This window comes from Aristolochia californica, unplaced genomic scaffold (genome assembly GCF_029961685.1).
Source record: "Aristolochia californica isolate CCGP_79_NKW_82.1479 unplaced genomic scaffold, dmAriCali1.0.hap1 SCAF_8, whole genome shotgun sequence".
Lineage (NCBI taxonomy): Eukaryota > Viridiplantae > Streptophyta > Magnoliopsida > Piperales > Aristolochiaceae > Aristolochia > Aristolochia californica.
In genome coordinates this window covers 39,545,685-39,568,315 of record NW_027182279.1, presented here as the reverse complement: position 1 = coordinate 39,568,315, position 22,631 = coordinate 39,545,685, and the positions used below count along the sequence as shown (strand labels likewise).

General features: G+C 40.3%; 1 protein-coding gene and 1 pseudogene across 1 annotated transcript; both read right to left on the bottom strand.

Annotated features, from left to right (window-relative positions):
• Positions 1–4,044: 4,044 nt before the first annotated feature.
• On the bottom strand, positions 4,045–6,552 carry LOC137938520 (receptor-like protein EIX2). Its single transcript, XM_068783473.1, has one exon. The coding sequence runs from the start codon at positions 6,550–6,552 to the stop codon at positions 4,045–4,047; it is 2,508 nt and encodes an 835-aa protein (XP_068639574.1).
• Positions 6,553–12,503: 5,951 nt separating this feature from the next.
• LOC137938710 (transcription factor EGL1-like) lies at positions 12,504–16,885 on the bottom strand (annotated as a pseudogene).
• Between the last annotated feature and the right edge of the window lie 5,746 nt (positions 16,886–22,631).

Below are 22,631 nucleotides of genomic sequence, written 5' to 3'. Positions count from 1 at the left end.
AGAGTACTAATGGGAATGAGCTGGTCTTATCATGGTTTCCACCTAAAGTGTCATTATAATCATCTAGACTTTAAAACTATGTTGCCATTCACAAAAGAGACTTTCTCATCCAAATTAGAATTCCACCATCGTAGATTATTTTTCATAGCGGAATTATATTTCTATGGAAAAATAAATTTAAAAAATATTTTGAATATCATATAATTTCTCTAGTATAAATAAAGTTTTGGTAGAAACGTTTTTCTTTACCAAAATCATAAAATTTTTGTGGTGGAAAATAAATTCCACCATTATAGTTTCAATTATTTTTATTAAAAAAATTCGATGGAAATTGTTTCCACCAACATTTTTTTGGTGGACAATATTTTTTGTCAAAAAAATATTTATGAAAAAGACTTTCTTTTCCTAAAAAGCTTAATTCAATAGAAAAGTAATTCTACTAAAAGAAAGAATTTCTTACCATGTACTTATCATAACTCTACTATCGGAAAATCAATTTTTGATGGTAGAGTTTTCTTTTCTTTTTTAGTTACTCTACCAATGAAATATTATTTATGCTAGATAAGGTGACTTCAATTGAAGAAAGCAAAAACTCTTTTTATTGAAGTATTATATTTAATTATATAATTAATTATTTTAGGTTTTAGTTACAAACCTTTGCAAAAAACCTAACTTGGTCAAGGTACATGGCATGGTTGAACCAAATTCAATTGACCTATTAAATTCTGACTTTATAATAAAACATTCAAAAACATCTCATGGGCCAATTGGTTAGTCTAATCCAAATTTATAATAGAGTATTCAACATCTTCCTTTTAACTGATTATTGATTTTCGTGACTAGCATGTACTATGTGGCCATGGACTTGTCTTATAATCACCTATATTTTAACTATACAGGTTCGATATTTCTTCCATGGAATATCACCATACGCTCTCTTGGGTGTTGTATCTTTACTTTGCTTGGTATTCCTTCTTGTCTCAGGCTCCATTGGAAATAAACTCACTTTTGGTTTGCTCAATTCTCTACTATAAGAATAAGAACAATATTTATATTTGTCATTATTTCGATACCAAAGAAGACATACATTATTAACTTTTCGTCTTTTGAAAAATTCACTAATATTGTAATAAAGAAAAAAATAAAAAGAATATCACTGTATTTCGAAAAGCCCTCTAAATTATTATGGGAGAGATATTATTGGATGACATTTGCATTTGAAAAAGGATGAGTCACAATGAAAAGAAAAAAAGCCATATCCCTTGAAAATTTTGTAAGTTTTGACTATATTATGTCTATTTCCAACAAAACCAATCTTGCAGACCATCTACAAATAAAAAATACATAATTCTCCAAGACCTTTTGAATAGTAAAATTCCAAACACACTTATGAAGCTAACTGCAAATCGAAGAGCAATGCCACTATAGATCCATCTCATTTAAGAATAATCTGATAATAGTTACTGAGAGAAGTCAAAAACTCAATCTATGTAAGAGAGTAGTTTTATTGTTTTCTTGATCCTTGAGGCTGAACACTATGTTCAAGTGTTTTTCATTGGGAATTGTAGTAGTTTTCAGTCCATTTGTCATCTATTTTCTTTCATAAGAAAGAATTGGACATATTATGTGTTTTTAGGGTGGTATCGAACAGAACCAGTTCGCGAATAACTCAATCTTCGCTTGAAGCCAACTCAGTTCGATTCAAATAAATCCCATCTAGAATCATATTTGAGATCGGTTTCGATTTTTTTAAGTAAACGAGTCAAACTTGAATGAGCGGCGATTCGATTTGCAAGCTCACGAAAAAAAAATGGAGAGCTTCTTAGTTTCACTGTAACCATAACTTCTATCTATTGAAAACAATATGTTTCCACTGTCATATATAAGAGATGTATCCAACCCTGGTATTCATAGACATAGGGCCACTGAGATCTTAACTTCATCAACCAAGTAGGGGTCAAATTGTTTTTTATTCAAAAATCGGATTAAAAAATCAGAACTATCTAGGTGTCAATTGTAAGTTTTCAGGAACTTGTGTTTGTAATATTTAATATCATTTTTAATACATAGTTACATAATATTTTAATCGTATTTTTAGTGAATGCAATTTTTCACAAAAGATTAAACAAATCGAAAATAAATTCCACATGATGGTTTCAATTATTTTTATTTAAAAATTTGACATAAATTGTTCCCCCAAATTTTATTTTGGAGGACAATATTTTTTGTCAAAACAATATTTTTCAAAAAGACTTTCTTTTCCTAAAAAGATTATTTCAATTGAAAAGTAATTCTACCGAAAGAAAGTATTTCTTGCCATGTACTTGTCATAACTCTACTACCAAAAAATCAATTTTCGATGATAGAGTTTTCTTTTATTTTTTAGTTTCTCTACTAATGAAATATTATTTATACTGGATATGGTGACTTCTATCGAAGAAAGCAAAAGTTCTTTTTCTTGTAGTGTTATATTTAATTATGTAATTAATTATATTAGGTTTTAGTTACAAAGCTTCGCTAAAAACTTGACGTGGTCAAGGTACATGGCATGGTCGAACCAGATTCAATTGACCTATCCAATCCTTTTATTATAATAAAATATTTAACAACATCTCATGGGTCAATCGGTTAGGCTAATCCCGATTTTATAATAAAATATTTAATAACATCTCATGAGGCAATTGGCTAGTCTGATCCAGATTTATAATAGAGCATTCAAGATCTTTCTTTTAACTAATTATTGATTTTCGTGACTGGCATGGACTATGTGGCCACAATCTCGTCTTATAATCACCTATATTTTAACTATACAAGTTCAATCTTTCTTCCATGGAATATCACCATACACTCTCTTGGGTGTTGTATCTTTACTTTATTTGGTATACCTTCTTCCCTTAGGCTCCATTGGAAATAAACTCACTTTTGGGTTGCTCAATTCTTTACTATTAGAAGAAGAACGATATTTATAGTTGTCATTGTCAGAGTGGTTTCGTCTACTCTTGTAGGCAGTAACTTTCCTCACCTAACAGATCGATCTGTTGGGTTGTATTGGCTAGCCGCTGTTATGGTATCAGAGCTGGGCATGCCACGTCCCACGTTCAAATCCCGTGAGAGGCGGTAGAGAATGGGCGGGGTGGGTGCCAGAGTGGTTCCGTACACTCTTGTAGGCGGTAGGTTTCCGCACCTAACAGATCGGTCTGCTGGGTTGTATTGGCTAGCCGCTGTCATGGTATCAGAGCTGGGCACGCCACGTCCTGCATTCGAATCCTGTGAGAGGCGGTCAAGAATGGGCGGGGTGGGTGTCTGTAGGTGGTAGTTTTCCTCACCTAACAGATCGATCTTTTGGGTGTATTGAATAGCCGTTGTCATGGTATCAGAGCTGGGCACACCACATCCATCGTTCGAATCTCGTGAGAGGCGGTAGAGAATGGGCAGGGTGGGTGTCAAGGTGGTTCCGTCCACTCTTGTAGGCGGTAGCTTTCTGCACCTAACAGATCGGTCTTTTGGGTCTATTGGCTAGCCGCTGTCATGCTATCAGAGTTGGGCACGCCACATCCCGCATTTGAATCCTATGAGAGGCGGTAAAGAATGGGCGGGGTGGGTGTCAGAGTGGTTTTGTCCACTCTTATAGGCGGTAGCTTTTCGCACCTAACAAATTGGTCTTTGGTTGCATTGGCTAGCCACTATCAGTTATTATTTCAATACCAAAGATGACATACATTATTACATTTTGTCACTGTATACCAAAAACAAAAAAATGTCACTGTATTTTGAAAAACCCGACTAAATTATAATGAGAAAGATATTATTGAATGACATTTGCATTTGAAAAAGGATGAGTTACAATGAAAAGAAAAAAATATCATATCCTATGAACAATTTTTGAGCTTTGACAATATTATATTTATTTCCAACAAAATTAATCTTACAAACTATTTAAAAATCAAAAATACATAATTCTCCAAAACTTTTTGAATAGTAAATTTCCAAACACACTTACAAAGCAAACTGCAAAGAGCAATGCCAACATAGGTCCATCTCATTTCAGACCCATCTGACAATATTCCAACAAAACCAATCTTGCAAACCATCTACAAATCGAAAATATATAATTCTCCAAGACCTTTTGAATAGTAAAATTCCAAACACACTTACCAAGCCAAATGTAAATCCAGGAGCAATGCCAGCATAGATCCATCTCATTTCAAATTTGTCTTCAAATTCTTCATCACCAAGAAGTTGGGCCGGAATTTGATCTCTCCCATCACTTTTACAATCTTTTCTCAATGGATATCCACAAAGACCTTCATTACCCACATAAATCGATTCTTCATTGAGAGTATCAAGTTGATTACCAGATGGAATTATTCCAAACAAATTGTTGTATGAAAGGTTGAGATGATTCAAAAATGTCAAACTAGCAATAGCTAGAGGAATCGACCCAGAAAGATGGTTTCTTGACAAATCCAGATTTATTAATCGATGCAACTTCCCAATGCTCTCTGGGATCTTCCCGAAAAATTGATTCCCCGACAAGTTCAAAGCAATCAAACCAATAAGGTTTCCCACTTCTTCTGGGATTGTTCCTGACAAATTGTTGCTTGAGAGATCTAAAGTAATAACCAAAAAAAGAGTGGTAGTGAATTCATACACAATCCCATTGTATGCCACATCAGCATTTTCTTGGTAATAGTTGCCCCCATGGTTAAGTGTATTGTTTGTAATAAGATTGATTCTCATGGCTGTTAAATTTGTTATACCTCTAGGAATGGCTCCTGTCAGACGATTATGTGACACATCAAGGATTTGCAAATAACCCAAATTCCATAGTTCCGGGATAGTTCCAATAAACATGTTGGACCTCAGTTGGAGTATTCGAAGGCTAGACAACCTTACTCTAATCCAACGTGGAAGGCTTCCACTAAATTCGTTCCCACTAAGGTCAAGAATTTTCAAATCAGTACAATTTTTCAAAAATGAAGGAAACTCTCCCGATAATTTATTCTTCTCAAGGTGCAAACATTGTATATTCACAAACTGAATGGAAGACCATGAAATATTGCCAGATAAATAGTTTGCCTTCAAATCAAGCACCTTGAGAGATCCACAGTTAGCCAAGGTTGGGGGCACACCTCCAGTGAGATTGTTATGGGAAAGATTAAGAATTTCTAATCCCTTCATCTTACCAAACTGAGAAGGAATGACCCCACAAAATTGATTGTATGAGATATCAAAAAATGTGAAAGAGTTTGTGAGAAAAGGTATAAGACCTGTGAACTTGTTGTGGCTCAGATCAATATACACATCTGTATAATTGGCAAGTGTAATGTTTGCAAGTGAACCTGAAATATTATTCATACTGAGGTTCAAATATTGAAGCTCAGAAGTGATGTTCCAAAGCCATGATGGTATGCTATCCACGGATGTGTGGGAGAGATCTAGGTATTTGAGTTGTCTTTGAGTTTGAAGCCAAAGAGGAAATTGTGGACCAAGACGACAAGATCCAAGATCGAGGTATCCAAGTTGAAACAGAGGAACCCAATCTATAGGAAGACGAAACTCTAGGGAATTTAGTGACAGTTCTAGGGAGATTAGTTTGCTCAGATTTTGAAAATGCTTTTCAAGTACAAAACCTTGGAGCATACTATTTCTAATTGTAAGATGGCGAAGAGACGAGAGTTCTCCTAAGCATGTAGGAACATGTCCCGAAAATCTACAGTCCGTGATGGATAGGTTGGTTAAATTTGTTAAGGAGCATAACCAATTAAGCTTGGACAGAATCGAATCTTCAAAACCGGTTAAGGACAGAAATTCCAGGTTGTGTAGGTTTCCCATTTGGCTTAGAAAGCCCTTCATGGTTCGATTCCCTCTCTCGACTCCCAATTTAAGACTAGTAAGAGTGGTCATATTACCAATAGACTTTGGGATTTCTCCGTATAGTTGAACCCCTGCTAGATCCATCACCTTAATATTCTTCCAACTACCACCGAATAGATTTGAGCAATTTACTCTGAGGTCTTCGTTAAAAGACAAATAGAACTCCTCCAAGTGTGGCAAAGCTGTAAACTCTGAAGAAATTTCGCCATACAAGTCATTACCACGGAGGTCAATTGACACAAGTGCGGTAATATTTGCAAGATGGAAAGGAAATTTTCCGCTGAATCCTGCAGATGACAAGTCCAAATACCTCAACTCCATGAAGGAACCAAAAAAATCCGGAATTTTAACTCCATAGAAAGAGTTCCAACTCAAGTCAAGGTGTCGGAGATGTTTTAGTTGCAGCAACGCTGCATCGATCTGGCCACTGCATCCACCGGGAAAAAGACTAAGTTGGATCACGTACCCTGTTTCACTGTCGCATGTAACACCATCCCATTTGCAGCAATCTGGGGAGTCATCCCAGGAGGTAAGAAGATTGGATGGATCGATGAGCTTGCTTCTGAATTTGGTAAGAGCCTCTCTCTCCACATCGAAGCAACCCACTTGCGAAGAACTGATCCCCTTGCATAAGATACCCAGCAAGAGAAACCCAACAATTGAAGCCGCCCTCATCTCTTCGACACTTAACTCCCTTCCCCTGCTGCTTCATTCTCCCCTTTCATCTGTTTATAGTTTGTACAGAGGAGGTTCTGTTTCAGAAAACGAGGTTCAGCCGTGTTGCAGACTCTGCTGTCTCCTCCTTCCTCCTTTACCCAAAGGGATGACGACTTGAACTTCTTTAATTCTGGACGCATTGAATACATCAAATAGGTGTCCAAATGGTAAGCAAGAGAAACACAAGAGATTTGCTTTTACTTATTTTTTATTTATTTCATGACGATGATGATAAGAAAGAATCTGGCGAGACTTGTTGATGGAAAGACTCGTCTATCTCGATTTTGCTTTTTGAGAGTTCTCTTTAAAGAAAAACCGAGGTTCATCCGAATCAGATTTCAGTGGTAGAGACTTGTGTTACACACTCTCTGCTGTCTCCTCCTTTCTCCTTCACCCAAAGCCATGACGACTTACTAAGTAGGTGTCCAAATGGTAAGCGAGGGACACAAAGAGATTTGCGTTTTTTATTTTTTATTTATTTCGTGAGGATGATGACTCGATTTTGCTTTATGGCCTAATGTCTCTCTCCAATATTTGTGATCAATCTAGAGCCAATCTTGGTTCCTCGTTCAGGGCCACTGAGATCTCTGCTTCATCAATCAAACAGGGGTCAAATTTTTTTTATTCAACAATCGGATTTCTACAGTAGAGAACGTCTCTGCTCTCCTTCACCCAAAAGCCACTGCATGTAGTTGACAGAACCGTCTGGTGGTAAGCGAGGGTCGTTCCCTCTCTCTTCAAAGGAAGCCACTGCATGTAGTTGACAGAACCGTCTGGTGGTAAGCGAGGGTAGTTCCCTCTCTCTTCAAAGGAAGCCACTGCATGTAGTTGACAGAACCGTCTGGTGGTAAGCGAGGGTAGTTCCCTCTCTCTTCTCTCTGTCATGCTTCACTTCTTTAATTCATGACGATGATGATAAGAAAGAATCTGGCAGCTATTAATCTCGATTTTGCGTTAAGAGACTTTATGGGAGGATTATAAAGTCTCAATGCCTTGAGAATGTCCCTTTATACCCTCTGCCATAAAAGAATCTTCGGTGTCTAGATTAGCTCCACAATCAGTAGAAATATCATCTCATGAACCAGTTTTTAACTCATCTTTCTGTTTTCTTCAATTGGATTCAATTCTACTTCTTCTTTAGGTGTGGACTGATGAGAAAAAGTTGACGGATAATCCTTGGACTCCATCCCACATCCAGGCACTGAATTAAGCTTCCCATGATCAACTTCAGTATATAACTGGTTGTCTTCTTTCTCAACATTCCTGGAGCCGAATGTAGATTGGTCATAGCAGAGAAGCTTTGGAAACTCTAGAAATGTGGTGATAAATTGTTGAATGAGAGCAGGATCCTCTGAGAACTTTACAGAGACAATTATAATCAGATAAGACCATTTACAAGACTCAAAAAATGACACTCACTAAAGATCACATATCCATCTCGATGGAGTCTATATAGTCTTCTCACCAGTTCAGTCACACCAAGCTCCAGAACACCAGCCATAAGAGGAAATAATAGAAAAGTGCAAGTAAATGTGCAGATGTTAAGCTGAACAAACACTACTCACATTATATAACTCACCTCTAACTACTATACACCAACACTGAACCAGCGTCAGTGATTAAAGACAGAAACCGAAGAACACAAAAGGAAAAAAAAAGGACTATTGTACGTTTTAAGGATTGCATACCCCTGCTGTCTGGCAGAAATCAACCAGTGTTAGGATTTTCTGGGTTGAGAATCTCTAGATTGAGAATAGGACGAAAGGGGGAAAGGAGAAGACGAGAGCGCAGCGTGATTTCCCCAAAATTTCTTGATTCATTTACTGTTCCCTAACTTAGGGTTACATGAGAGGAATGTATAAAATTACATGGGCCCACTGGGCCCCACACAACAATTTGGTCAAACATAACAATCTCCACCTTGAACCAAATTGTATCTAAAACAAACATAACCTAAACAAAAACAAATATAAAGATACACTAGCAACATGCTAGAAACAAACTGACACCAAACTTGAACAAAACTTGAATTTTGCAATTGGAAGAGGCTTTGTGAGTATATCGGCTGGATTTGACTCGGTACCAATCTTCTTCACGACAACCTTACCATCTGAGATCACATCTTGAACAAAATGATAACGAATATCAATATGCTTCGTCTTCTCATGATACATGCGGTCCTTTGTCAAATGAATGACGCTTTGGCTGTCACAATGCACTGTAATAGGACCTTCGATAGAAGATATCTCACTAACAAACGCCTTGAGCCAAATAGCTTCCTTGATAGCCTCTGTGATTGCCATGTATTTGGCCTCGGTACTTGAGAGTGCATTGGTGGCTTGAAGTGTAGACTTCCAACTAATTACACAATCTCCAAAAGTAAAAATATATCATGTCAAAGAACGCCTCTTGTCTAAATCACCCGCAAAATCCGCATCCACAAAACCCATTAGTGCCTTGTTACCATTTCCAAATTCCAAACGAGCATCAATCGTACCTTTCAAATAGCAAAAAATCCACTTCACTGCTGCCCAGTGCCCTTTTCCAGGACAAGAGAGATATCTACTTACCACACTAACAGCTTGAGCAATGTCGGGTCGAGTACACACCATCAAGTACATGAGACTCTAGACCGCACTCGAATATGGAACCTTCTCCATATATTTCTTCTCATCATCAGATTGTGGGCTTAAATCAGCCGAAAGCTTGAAATGCACCGCAAGAGGAGTTGAAACAACCTTAACTTTCTCCATGCCAAACCGACAAAACTCTTTTGTGAAAGGAACAATTTTCTATTGGGCCGATCCCTTGTGATCTCCATCCCGAGAATCCTTTTGGCAGCCCCCAAATCTTTCATCTCAAATGCCGAACTCAATTGCTCTTTCAACCTCCTAACTTCTTTCAAGTTGGAGGATGCAATCACATGTCATCCACATTGAGCAACAAGTAGATGAACTCACCATCATTCAACTTCTTGAAATAGACACAACTATCATAATTGGAACGGTGAAAATCAATACTCACCATGAATGAGTCGAACTTCTTGTACCATTGCCGCGGTGATTGCTTAAGGCCATAAAGGAACTTCTTCAATAGACACACACGGTCCTCCTTTCCCGCCACCTTAAAACCCTCTGGTTGACTCATGTAAATTTGTTTCTCTAAATCACCATACAAGAAAGCAGTTTTCACATCCATTTGCTCCAACTCCAAATCCTGCATTACCACCAAAGAGAGCAAAACTCGAATGGAGGTATGTCTTACCACGGGAGAGAATACATCATTGAAGTCCACGCTTTGGACTTGGCTATAGCCTTTAGCCACAAGCCTTGCCTTGTATCAAAAATCCGCGGGATTTGAACCATCAATCTTCCTCTTGTACACCCACTTGCAACCCACAATCCTCTTATCACTAGGAGGCTTCACAAGAGACCAAGTCTCATTTTGTTGCAGTGATTGTATCGCGGCAACCCACTCGGCCGAATTTGTAGAAGAAATGACTTCCTTGTAAGAAGATGGCTCACTATACTCCACATCTCCGACAACTGCCAAACAATAAGCAAAATCAGATTGTCCATACCTAGTGGGTGTTCGAATTTCTCTTCTAGCTCGGTCCCTTGCCAATAAATATGGTTGTGCATCTTCTTGGCCTGCCTCATCATCATGTAACGTTGCCTCATCACCTTCTTGGACCGACACTTTGAACTCCACCTTCTTTGCAACTGTCTCATTTTCCTGAATAGTCGGCTCGAGTGCAACATCTTTTGCTTTCAACATTGCCAACTCGTTGAAAATGACATCTCTAGATATGAGAAACTTGGATGATTCAGGACACCACAATCTATACCCCTTCACATTTTCAGGATACCCAAGAAAAACACATTTCTTCGATCTAGGCTCCAAATTTCCTTCATTCACATGAGCATATGCGGGACAACCAAACACCCTCAAACTGGAATAATCGGCCGGCTTACCCGACCACACTTCCTCGGGCGTTTTGCACTCAATTGAAGTGGTAAGAGATCGATTCACCAAATGGTATGTTGTGTTGACAGCTTCCGCCCAAAACTCCTTACCCATACCCGCAGTGGAAAGCATACTCCTAGCTCTCTCAAGTAGTGTCCTATTCATCCTCTCTGCAACACCATTTTGTTGTGGAGTATTGACCATTGTCTTGTGCCGAACAATTCCTTCGGTCTTGCAAAAATTATCAAACTCCCGGTTGCAAAACTCTAAGCCATTATCGGTTCTCAACCTCTTTACTTTCTTTCCCGTTTGGTTTTCCAAAAGTGATTTCTATTCTCCGAATATGCGGAACACTTCACTTTTCTCTTTCAAAAAATAGACGCAAACCTTCATTGAAAAATCATCAATGAAAGTAAGCATGTAACGAGAACCATTACCTCTGGATGGTTCACGAGAAGGTCCCCAAAGATCCGAATGAATATAGTCCAATGTTCCCTTGGTCGAATGAATGTAGTCCAACCCTAAACCCTAAAGCCTAAATGGCCGTGGAGAAGCCCAACCTCTTATGCTTGCCAAAAACACAATGCTCACAAAACCCTAAACCCTACACCATAATTCCAGACCCTAAACCCAAAATACCCTAGAGCTTAAAAACACAAAACCCCCAAAACCTTAAAAACCCTAATCCCTAAAATACCCTAAATCCTTAACCATAAACCCTAAACCCTAATTACAAGACCCTTAAATACCGAGCAGCAAACCCTAAAAATAATCTATACACGAATCAAGAATTTAGACTATAAACCGTAACCCTAAATCCCCCAATAATGCACAAATAACCACCAATTAGGCACTGAAAATAAATTTAAATCAAATAAAACACTAATTTAATGAAAAAAAATTAGGGTTTAGGCATACCTTCTAAAATTTGGGGAAAACCGAAGCCGAAGGGTGAAATCGATGCCGAATGGGAAAATCGATGCCTAATCGAAGTAGAAATTAAGCAATCAATGCCCAAATGTCCAAAATTGAAGAAAATCGAAATGGAAATGAGGAAATCAAACGAAATCAGAAGGTATTTTCGGGGAAAGGAGAATAGCCAGAGAGGGAAGGGAGTGGGAGGCCGAAGGGGAGAAGAGAGGGAGAAGACAGAGAAGAAAGGGAGATCGGAGGGATAAGAGAGAGAAACGAGAGAGAGCGAGTCCGAGAGAAGAGAGGGAGTCACGGAGACGAGCGAGGGGGTGCGAGAGAGAGGGCGAGGCTGAGAGAAGACCGAGAGACGAGGCCGGAGATGAGAGGGAGCTGAGACGGTGGCCGGATACTAAAATACAATCGATTTTATGGCAGCAACAACGTTGGGGGCGCAGGGAGACGAGAGAGGGAGTACGAGAGAGAGGAAGAAAAAACGAGTAATGACGACGAGCAAGGGTGGGTGAGAGGAGAGAGGGGGAAAAGCCAGTGTCATGCGTCCTTCGACTCAAAGAAGATCAAACAAGGTCTTCTTTGAGATGAAAAAATTAAACCGTGGAAATGCAGGACCCCGTCATCGAGATGAAACTTCGTCGGCACTCCATCGACGACTTCAAGTATTAAAAGACATTATACCACTAACATCCTCCCTCCCCCCCCAACTCCCTTCCCCTGCTACTTCGTCCTCCTTTCGTCTCTTACAGCCGAATGAGATGGCTGCTGTCTCCTCCTTTGTCCTTCACCCAAAGTGATGACGACTTGACAAGTTAAGGGACTTCGTAGTCTTGAAAGTCACAGAAAGGAAGTGACTCCATAGATTCTTCTCTCTCTCGTACATCACTTCTTTAATTATTGATGCATTGAATATACTTCTTTAATTATTGACGCATTGAATACATTAAATAGGTGCCTAAATGATGCCATTAACAAGCCACTAAGTGAGAAGCTCATGAGGTGATTCAACCAGGCAAACATATTGTACAATGATAACCAGACAGCTCTGGGAAAAACTCAGCCTACTACTTGAATTGAAACATCAGACTTTTAAGTAGTTCTTGTCTTTTCACCACTAAATGGTTTATCTTTTGACATTTTGTCTTTTCCACCCTCAACAGTTCAGGTCTTTTGGAATTCCATCTTTTTTTACCCCTGAACAGTTCCAGGTTTTTTGAAGGTTTAATTTGGAGTAATTGTAGGCACACATTAACAGTTTATTGAGTTGCCCTGGATGAAGTCTTTCATGGGCTTCTCTAAAAAGAGCGACTTGACATCTTTCTTTCAAAGATAAACAGGAAAACTTGGGCTTTGCTCTCAAATATTCAGACCTTAGATTTGAGCATCAGAGCAAGAATCCCATCAGTAGTTGATGACTGGACTGAGTGAGCATCCAAATGAAGACTGCTTATTGCATCGACTATTTCGAGTAACAAACAATCCCTCCATGGACATCTTAGTTCGACTGAGACCTCTTTGTCAACTATTGTAACTGTTACGTCAGCCAAGCCATCTTTAGATACCACCCAATTGAGTTCTGCATCTGCTTCATCAATGTCAGAGGCCTTTCTCTTGTTTATGAGATTCCTTTTTTCATTAGCATTATGTCCACAGTTGTCAGATGTTCTCTCAACTACATCAGGGTGTTTCCTTCTTTCTCTCGGTTCAGAGGCTGCAAAATCCTTGAAAGCTTCCAACTCGTTGACCCTTCTTTCAAGCTCTCTAAGGTACTCAATAGTGTCCCCAAGGATGGATGCCTTATCAATCTGAAAAATAAATAAATAAATATAAAAATAAAAATATGATAATAAAAAATATATTAGCCTATTTGCTCTTTTGGTGCAGGATCTTGAGCTGGTTGAAGTGAAACAAGGACAGATCTGTTTCAATGTCCAGCTAACACCATCTAGGATTACTAACCCAAGGTTAGAAGTATCCCAAGTTCAAGTTTCATCTGCATTTTTGAGTCATCACAAAAAGGGTCCTTGTTAAGAACTATCCATGATGGAAGAAGTGGGCTCTCCAAGATATGAAATATATCCTGTAAACTGGGGTATGGCAACAATATGCCACCACTTGAATCCCACAATAAGCAGAAATCACTGTTGATCTCCTAGTAACATTCCACAACTTCTGATAAAGAATAAATACACTCTAAAAGACTTCTGCTAAAAATATCCAATACATGAATGCTGAGAGCAAACATTAATCTAACATAGGACAAGAGATGTCAGTTTCAATTACCTTGCTAATAGAAGGAATCAGTGACAGGAGAATCAGAAATTTTTCGTTCAACTTCTCTCTTCTCTTCCTCTCAGACAAAACATGGTTACCACTGTAACCATACCCTGTGGCACCATTCTCATGCTGAGACAATAGGGACCTGCCATGCATCCATGAAACTTCAACTAAAACCCTTTTCAGTATCTTCTGTGATGTATTACTACAAATCTGCAGCACAGGGCCGTCTAAGTCTTTCCTCCAGTATGTCAAGCTTGAAGAACTAGAAACATTTAAAAGGGCAGTCTTAACAACCAAGTGTTCAGAGTTTCTGAAAATGACTGCCAGAGTCTTTGAATAGTGATAGTCATTTGTTTCAAGATCCAACAAGCTAAATCTAGTGTGGTTGCACTCTTGAAGTTCTTGTAAAAGAGCATTAGATTTTTCGCAGGAGGCAGCTTTTTCAACAGCAGCAAAGGATTGAGATATGCAATCACTTGAGTTTATATTGCTAAAGTCATCATCCATGTATTGCGAACTTTGGACTTGAGAATGTCCCTTTATACCCTCTGCCATAAAAGAATCTTCGGTGTCTACATTAGCTCCACAATCAGTAGAAATATCCTCTGATGAACCAGTTTTTAACTCATCATTCTGTATTTCTTCAATTGGATTCAATTCTACTTCTTTAGGTGTGAACTGATGAGAAAAAGTTGACGGATAATCCTTGGACTCCATACCACATCCAGGTACTGAATTAAGCTTCCCATGGTCAACTTCAGCATATATCTGGTTGTCTTCTTTCTCAACATTCCTGGGGCTGAATGTAGATTGCTCATAGCAGCGAATCTTTGGAAACTCTAGAAATGTGGTGGTGATTTGTTGAACGAGAGCAGGATCCCCTGAGAACTTTACAGAGACAATTACAATCAGATAAGACCATTTACAAGACCCAAAAAATGACACTCACTAAAGATCACTAACCATCTAGATGGAGTGTATAGTCTTCTCACCAGTTCAGTCACACCTAGCTCCAGAACACCACCCATTAGAGGAAAGCATGCAACCGTCTTCAAATTGTGGAAATAATAGTAACAGAAGATATATTCACAACATGAAATGGAAAATACGAATGCCACTAAAACTCTTTAGATTGTATGACATATTTCCACAACCAGAACAGAGTGCAGTCATCTCTCTCTCTCTCACTCAGATAATGCATCGTTTATTGGTGTAGGTACAAATACTTGGTTGAAACTAACAATGAACTCACCAATTGGACAATCCTAGTCACAAAATGAGACACCAATGAAACATAGTACTTCAAATACTGAATTCATTATTCTATTCAGTTCAAAATTGCATCAGCTGTGTATTGCATGATTTGACTCAAACTCATCTATAAGTGCTCATGAACTCTTTAAAATTTACATTTAAAACTTCCTAATTTAGAAGAGTAAATACCTGAATAGATGCACTCTGAGGGTGAAATTGAGAGCCAATGGATCATTCAAGACAAAGAAAGACCACGATAAGATTAGATTCCTCTGCCATTTTTCAAGAAGAAAATGTTTTAACTCAAGACATTCACTAAAATTAAAAATGTAACTGTGCTGACGGATCTCCACCTTTGCTAGAAGGGAGGGTGAGAAGACTTTGCTTTCTGCTATGTGGGCATTGCATAGCCAGATGTGTTGACCGTTTGCTAATGCTCTTCCTGGCAATCATTTTGGAGGAATAAAAAATATGTATAAAAAGTTACTCAATGGAATGAAAAAGAATTTCATAAGAATAAGGCCTGAAAACAACAGAAAATATATAATGTAAATGAACAGATAAAACAACACAAACAGAACAAGACAAAACAGAGTCGCTGTTGTTATAATTAACAGAAGCAGGAAACAGCAGTAGTATCCCTCAAATACTAAAGCATCTGAACTACTATAGTCATATAAATCAGATGCTGCATTACAACCAAATAGATATGCATTAGAGCTCATTCCCACGACCCTAATACTAATCAGGAGCAAGAAACAGCAGCAGCTGTTGGTCACTCTCCCTCAAATAACTATGCATTTGAACTATTATAGCTCTATAAATCAGATGTCATGCCACCCATAAAATAGATATGCATTTGACCTTTTGTCCAAGATTTTATCAAATACCAAATAAATGGGTTCGAATTTAACCAGCAGAGACCAAAAATGGAAGAGAAGATTACCCTTGTCCAGGATTAAATGTGAAGGACATGCAGACCAAATAATACTACTTCGAGTCAGTAAGATCCTCAGGGGATAAAGCAGCAGAAGGCCTCTTGGCTTCTTGATTGCTGTCACCAGCTGAAAGAGACCGATAAAGTTCCCTCAGTTGCTCACATCTCTGTAAACCTATTTGGTCAGCATTTAGTTCCATTGGTTGAAATGTCTTTCTTGTCTTGATGTCCCCATTATAGTACCCATCACTCCATTCTAGCATCCTATAAGATCTCATTGTAAACAAAAACAAGTCAAGAAGAGAAATACCCAGAACCTCGTCACAATGATAGCAAATGTTTAATTTTTATAGAAACTGGAGAGAAAGCAAAGTGGCTTTCGTGGTATCTCACAGAGTGGCTGAAAATACAAGAAAACTAAACTTAACAGCAAAACGTGAAATTTAAAAAAAGAAAGAAAGAAAGAATGTGCTAGTCCAAAGGGAACTCATTTTTTTTTTCCTGAAATAAATCATTACAGAAATAATTGATGCATTGGGCTGAGAATCATTTCCACCTCATCGGTTCACATTCATTACACATTCTCTAGTCCAAGTCTGTGTTATTTAAGTACCAAAAGAAATTAAAAAAGAAAAGAAAAACGAGATCAAGAACAAACACTACTCACATTATATAACTCACCTCTAACTAATATACACCAACACCGAACCAGCGTCAGTGATTAAAGACAGAAACCGAAGAACACAAAAGAAAAAAAAAAGGACTATTGTACGTTTTAAGGATTGCATACCCCTGCTGTCTTGAAGAAATCGACCAGAAAATTGCATAACTCCACTGGACACTCCTAACGGCAGCTGCAAGCTTTCTCCTGAAGTGATCTTCTGGCACTTCTTCGTGGTTCTGGAGCCCAGCAGCCATTCCCCAACACATAATAGTCTTTAAGTAAACCAAGAGAATCTATACTCCCCCACGAAATGGTAGCAGCAACAATAGCAGGGAAAAATTCATTTCACATGACCACAAACCAAAACCCAGATATGATATCTTGCGACGGAGGTCAATGGTTGCAAGTCTGGAAGCAGTATATTGGTTCAAGCTAATAGGTTAAATTGACTCAAAACAGTCTGAAGACAATAAGGGAATGAAATGGAGTTTCATCGGCTAAATAATAGAAGATCTGTAATTTCGATGCTTACTTGTTTGCTCTTCGTTCCGCTCTGAAATGGGTCTCAACTATTCCTCCAAAAGGATGGAGCCCACAAAAAAAAAAAAAAAAAAAAATCTGTTTCCAGAAACGGGAACGGAGCAAAAGATCCTACTCATAAAGGACCATCTTCATTAATCACAAGAAAACTGTAATATTTATGACGAAAATCTAGACATTCAAGAAGCACCAATGGTCTCTGTTTACGATCTTCACAAGGGAGGACCCATAATGAAATGCTGTTTTTTTCTTTTCTTTTGGTGGTTGTTAATCGAAGATAAGTCGAAGAAATAATGCTAAAACAGATTAGATTAGCTAAAACTGTAGCAAAGAGAATTATATTCGTCCTGAAAGGCTGAAAAAGAGGATCGTGCCTTGCATGTGGGATGACACGAGAGGAAGGGTGGCCGCCGCCAGCCCCTAGCCGCAGCGAATTTCAAAATTTTGAGCTGTTAATTTCAGCGGCAGCAGTAGGGGTAGTAAAATGATGAATTAATTGAAGACGGTGAAATTTCGTCAGAAGAGAGACATTCTTGAACCCCCGTTGATGAGAGGGTCCCCGAAGAGGCACGTGAGGATCTCCTCTGTAAAAATCCTTCAATCCCTTGGCCTGAGCACCATCAAAAGTTTTCTGATTAGGTACTCACTAACCAATGTACACCGGGAGAACATAAAAGTTTTATATTCCAAGCACAGAATATAAAAGGTCCAGTTTTCAGACCATACAGGCACCTAGCAATGCAAAAACGAAACATGACAAACTCCATGGGAGAAGCTCTTTTACAGATTTTCATGCTGAGGAATTCTCACTGTACAGCATCCCTCTGTAGCCTTTTCATTATTTGCACGAATTGAGTAACTAGCTCGTCGGATTTAATGCCTCACCTCCCAAAAAAACAAAAGAAGCTCGCACAGTCAACAGCAGACAAAGAAAGGGCGATTGCGACTTCCGACTTTTAAGAGCTTGGCACTTTCTGGCGTGGCTGAAAAGAGCCGCCGATCACTCCTCTCCCTCGCTCTGTTTTTTCCACTCTTGCCCACGTGCTCTGCTCTTGTTCATCTGTGTGAATTCGCAAGAATTTCAATGAATAGGAAGTTGCTTTTGTCCACAACACTCAGAGTAGATGGGTACCGTAGATGGGCACCGTCAGAGAGGTGGGCCCAATCTTCCGTTGCATTTGCTGCACTTTAATCAAATAAATGGATGCCTTCCATTTCTGTTGATATTTTTCTCTTTTCGGGACCCGAGGCCGTTAGGTATATGACCAAATTCCTAAATTGGTTAGAAATAGGGAGGATTTTGGATATATAAGTGTGTACACTATCTTTATTGGTATGAGGCCTTTTGGGGGGAAAACCTAAGAGCAAATCCATGAGGGCTTAGGCCCAAAGTGGACAATATCATGCCAATGTGGAGATAAATAGTGTCCATATGGACGTGTCTTGATCCCAACACGGTGAAGAGGAGTTGATCTGGATAGAGCATACTCTCGAAACAGGTGGTACTCCATATAAGGCGTGTGTTTCTAACACATTGGAGTGGAAAATCCAGGTTGGTAGAGAGTAGACGAATGGATGATTATTTAAGGGGAGGTTCGGTGGTCCTTTGTTCGAGGGGAGTATTGTTAGGTATACGACCAAAAGTCTCATATTGGTTAAAAGTGGGGAGGATCTTGGATATATAAGTGTGGACACTATTTCCATTGGTATGAGGCCTTTTAGGGGTAAAGCCCAAGAGCAAATCCATGAGGGCTTAGGCCCAAAGTGGACAATATCATACCAATGTGGAGATAGGTAGTGTCCATAGACCTTACAAGTGGTATCAGAGCTATGCCCTAGAGTTAGCCATGGTGGATGAGATCCTTTGAATGTCGAACGAAGGTGGTGGGCCTCAATTTAGATTGTGAAGGGATCCGTAGATGTATTCTATTAGACAAGTGGTGTGCTCTGGATTCTTCATGGACAAGTCTTGGTACCAACACAGTGAAGAGGAGTTGATCTAGATATAACAAACTCTCGAGACAGGTGGTACTCCATGTAAAGCGTGTGTTTCAAAAGCATTGGAGTGGAAAAATCCTGGTTGGTAGAGAGTGGACGGATGGATGATTGTTTGAGGGGAGGGGAGGTGGTCTTTTGTTCTAGGGGAGGATTGTTGGGTATACGACTAAAGTCCCACATTGGTTAGAAGTAGGGAGGATCTTGGATATATTAGTGTGGACACTATCTCTATTGGTATGAGGCTTTTTGGGGGAAAACCCCAAGAGCAAATCCACGAGGTTTTAGGCCCAAAGTGGATAATATCATACCAATGTAGAGATAAGTAGTATCCATATGGACGTGTCTTGATCCCAACACGGTGAAAGGAGTTGATCTGGATAGAGCATACTCTCGAGATAGGTGGTACTCCATATAAGGGGTGTGCTTCCAACACATTGGAGTGAAATATCCGGGTGGTACTCCAAATAAGGCGTGTGCTTCCAACACATTGGAGTGAAAAATTCGGGTTGGTAGAGAGTAGACGGATGGATGATTGTTTGAGGAGAGGTTCGGTGGTCCTTTGTTCGAGGGGAGGATTGTTAGGTATACGACCAAAAGTCCCACATTGGTTAAAAGTGGTGAGGATCTTGGATGTATAAGTGTAGACACTATTTTCATTGGTATGAGGCCTTTTGGGGGTAAAACCCAAGAGCAAATCCATGAGGATTTAGGCCCAAAGGGACAATATCATACCAATGTGGAGATAGGTAGTGTCCATAGTCCTTACAAGTTAAAAGTGGGGAGGATCTTGGATATAAGTATGGACACTATCTCTATTGGTATGAGGCATTTTGGGGGTAAAGCCCAAGAGCAAATCCATGAGGGCTTCGGCCCAAAGTGGACAATATCATACCAATGTAGAGATAGGTAGTGTCCATACTTATATATCCAAGATCCTCCCCACTTTTAACCAATGTGGGACTTTTGGTCGTATACCTAACAGAGGCTACACGGAGAGTGTAAGCTGCTGTGAGTTACAGAAAGAGTAAGCTCGGAACTCTCAGCGCCGAGAGAAAAACAGAGATGCTCGGGACTCTCGGCGCCGTGAGAAAAAATGAGAAGCTTCGGTCTTCTCGAAAGTCGGCGCCATTGCCGGAAGAGAGGGTGTTGTTGTGCAACACCGTTGCCAGAAGAGAGGAGCTCTGAGACTCGCTGTTGTTGCTGGAAGAACTCAGGACTCTACCTATCAGAGAACAGAGTTGTTGTTCGCTATTGTTGCCGGAAGAACTCGGGACTCGACCGATCAGAGAACAGAGTTGTTGTTCGCTACTGTTGCTGGAAGAACAAATCTCTCGGGACTTGAGGCTACGGCGAGAAACAAAGAGTGTGAGCTATTGTGAGTTACAGAAAGGGTATGCTTGGGACTCTCGGCGCCGGGAGAAAAGCAGAGAAGCTCGGGACTCTCGTCGTCGTGAGAAAAAAAGAGAAGCTTCGGTCTCGTCAGAACTCGGCGTCGTTGCCGGAAGAGAAGGCGTTGCTGTGCGACGCCATTGCCGAAAGAGAGGAGCTCTGAGACTCGCTGATGTTGCCGAAAGAACTCGGGACTCGACCGATCAAAGAATAGAGCTATTGTTCGCTGTTGTTGTCAAAAGAATAGATCTCTCAGGCTTGCTGGAACAGTGTATTGTTGTGCGCTGTGTGAGCGGAAGAAGAGAGAGTCTATGAAGGGCAACACATTTTCTGAACAGAGAAGGCTCGAGAAGGCTCAAGCGACACCAACGCTGTTGCCGGAGAAGAGAGAGCTGTGGAGGCTCAGGACTTCGGATCTCTATGTTGGTGTGTGAGGCAAGTGGGAGAAAGCTTGGGACTCAAATACAAGAGCTTTCTCACTGTTGCAAGGTTCGGCGATGTGCTGGAAGAGATTGGCTCGGGTTTCAGCACTATTGTCAGAAGAGAAGCTCTCTAGACTTGGAAGAGTGAGGGCTTGGACTGGTGTTGTTGTCGGAAGAGAAACTCTCTGGACTCGGAAGAGTGAGAGCTCGGACTCGGTGCCGTTGTTGAAAGAGAAGCTCTCTCGACTCCGAAGAGTGAGAGCTCGGACTCAGCGCTGTTACCGGAAGAGAAGCTCTCTTGACTCCGAAGAGTGAGAACTCAGACTTGACGTTGTTGCCGGAAGAGGTCAGGTCGGGACTCAGCGATGCTGCTAGCAAAGGCAGCACGGAGGCGTTCAGGTGCTGCTGGTAGAGGTAGCAGGGAGGCGTTCTGGTGCAGCTGGTAGAGGCAGCTGAGAGGCATTTCAGTTACTGCTGGTAGAGGCAACAAGGAGGTGTTTTGGTGCTACTGGTAGAGGCATCATGGAGACGTTTCGGTGCTGCTGGTAGAGGCAGCAGGGAGGCATTCCAGGTGCTACTGGTAGAGGCTGCATGGAGGCTTCCTGGTGCTGCTGGTAGAGGCAGCAGGGAGGCATTCCAGGTGCTGCTGGTAGAGGCTGCATGGAGGCTTCCTGGTGCTGCTGGTAGAGGCAGCAAGGAGGCGTTCCAGGTACTGTAGGGAGGTGTTCCAAATGCTGCTAATAGAGGCTGCAGGGAGTCGTTGCTATGAGAGACAATGGGACGACGTTGTTACTGTAACTAAGAAGCATCTCTATTGTATTGTGATTCTTCAAGAAGTAATAAAATCCTCTACAGCTCCTGTGGATGTAGGCAATTTGTCGAACCACGAAGAAAAAATCTGTCGTGCGTGATTACCGTTTATTCGTCTTATTATCGTCAGTTTTTTTCCCCTAACAACTGGTATCAGAGTTGAGGTTCGGGTATAAGGAAAAACGATGGCTGGAGAGAGATGAGAAGATTGTGTACAAGGACAAATCCAGTACAGTTGCTGAAGCAACTTCTCAACAGTTCGAGTACGTGAGATTGGATCACCTACCAGAGGCCACCATGTAGTGCAGAGAAGTGAGTGACGGGGAGAGTGGGTCCAGTGCACCCACTCTTATTATTCCGTAGTCAGATCCAGAGTCGTCCACTCCTGCAGCTACAATTCGAAGAGTTACGAAGAAACCTTGCAAGCTGAAAATTCCAGTAAGTGGGAGCTGGCCAAGAAGGGTGTTACCCTTGAGAAATTGAAGTTTTGTGTAACTTCAGTTAGTCTTCTAGCATGAAGTCCGGGGCAGTGAGTTACAGAGGTGGAGGATATCATATCTGAGGAAGAGGGCGATGCAGTTGGTGTACCAGTCTCCAAGTGGAAGAATTGTTGAGTGGTGGAGTCTGGGTCCAAAACACTCGAGTAGATGGGCACAGTCAGAGAGGTGGGCCCAAGGGACCCTGAGGGTCATTCTTCTCTTCCATTGCTTGTGCTGCACTTAATCAAAGAAAGGAATGCCTTTCGTTTCTGTTGATATTTTTCTCCTCTCGGGACTTGAGGCTACGACGAGAAACAGAGAGTGTGAGCTGGTGTGAGTTACAGAAAGGGTAAGCTCGAGACTCTCGGCGTCAG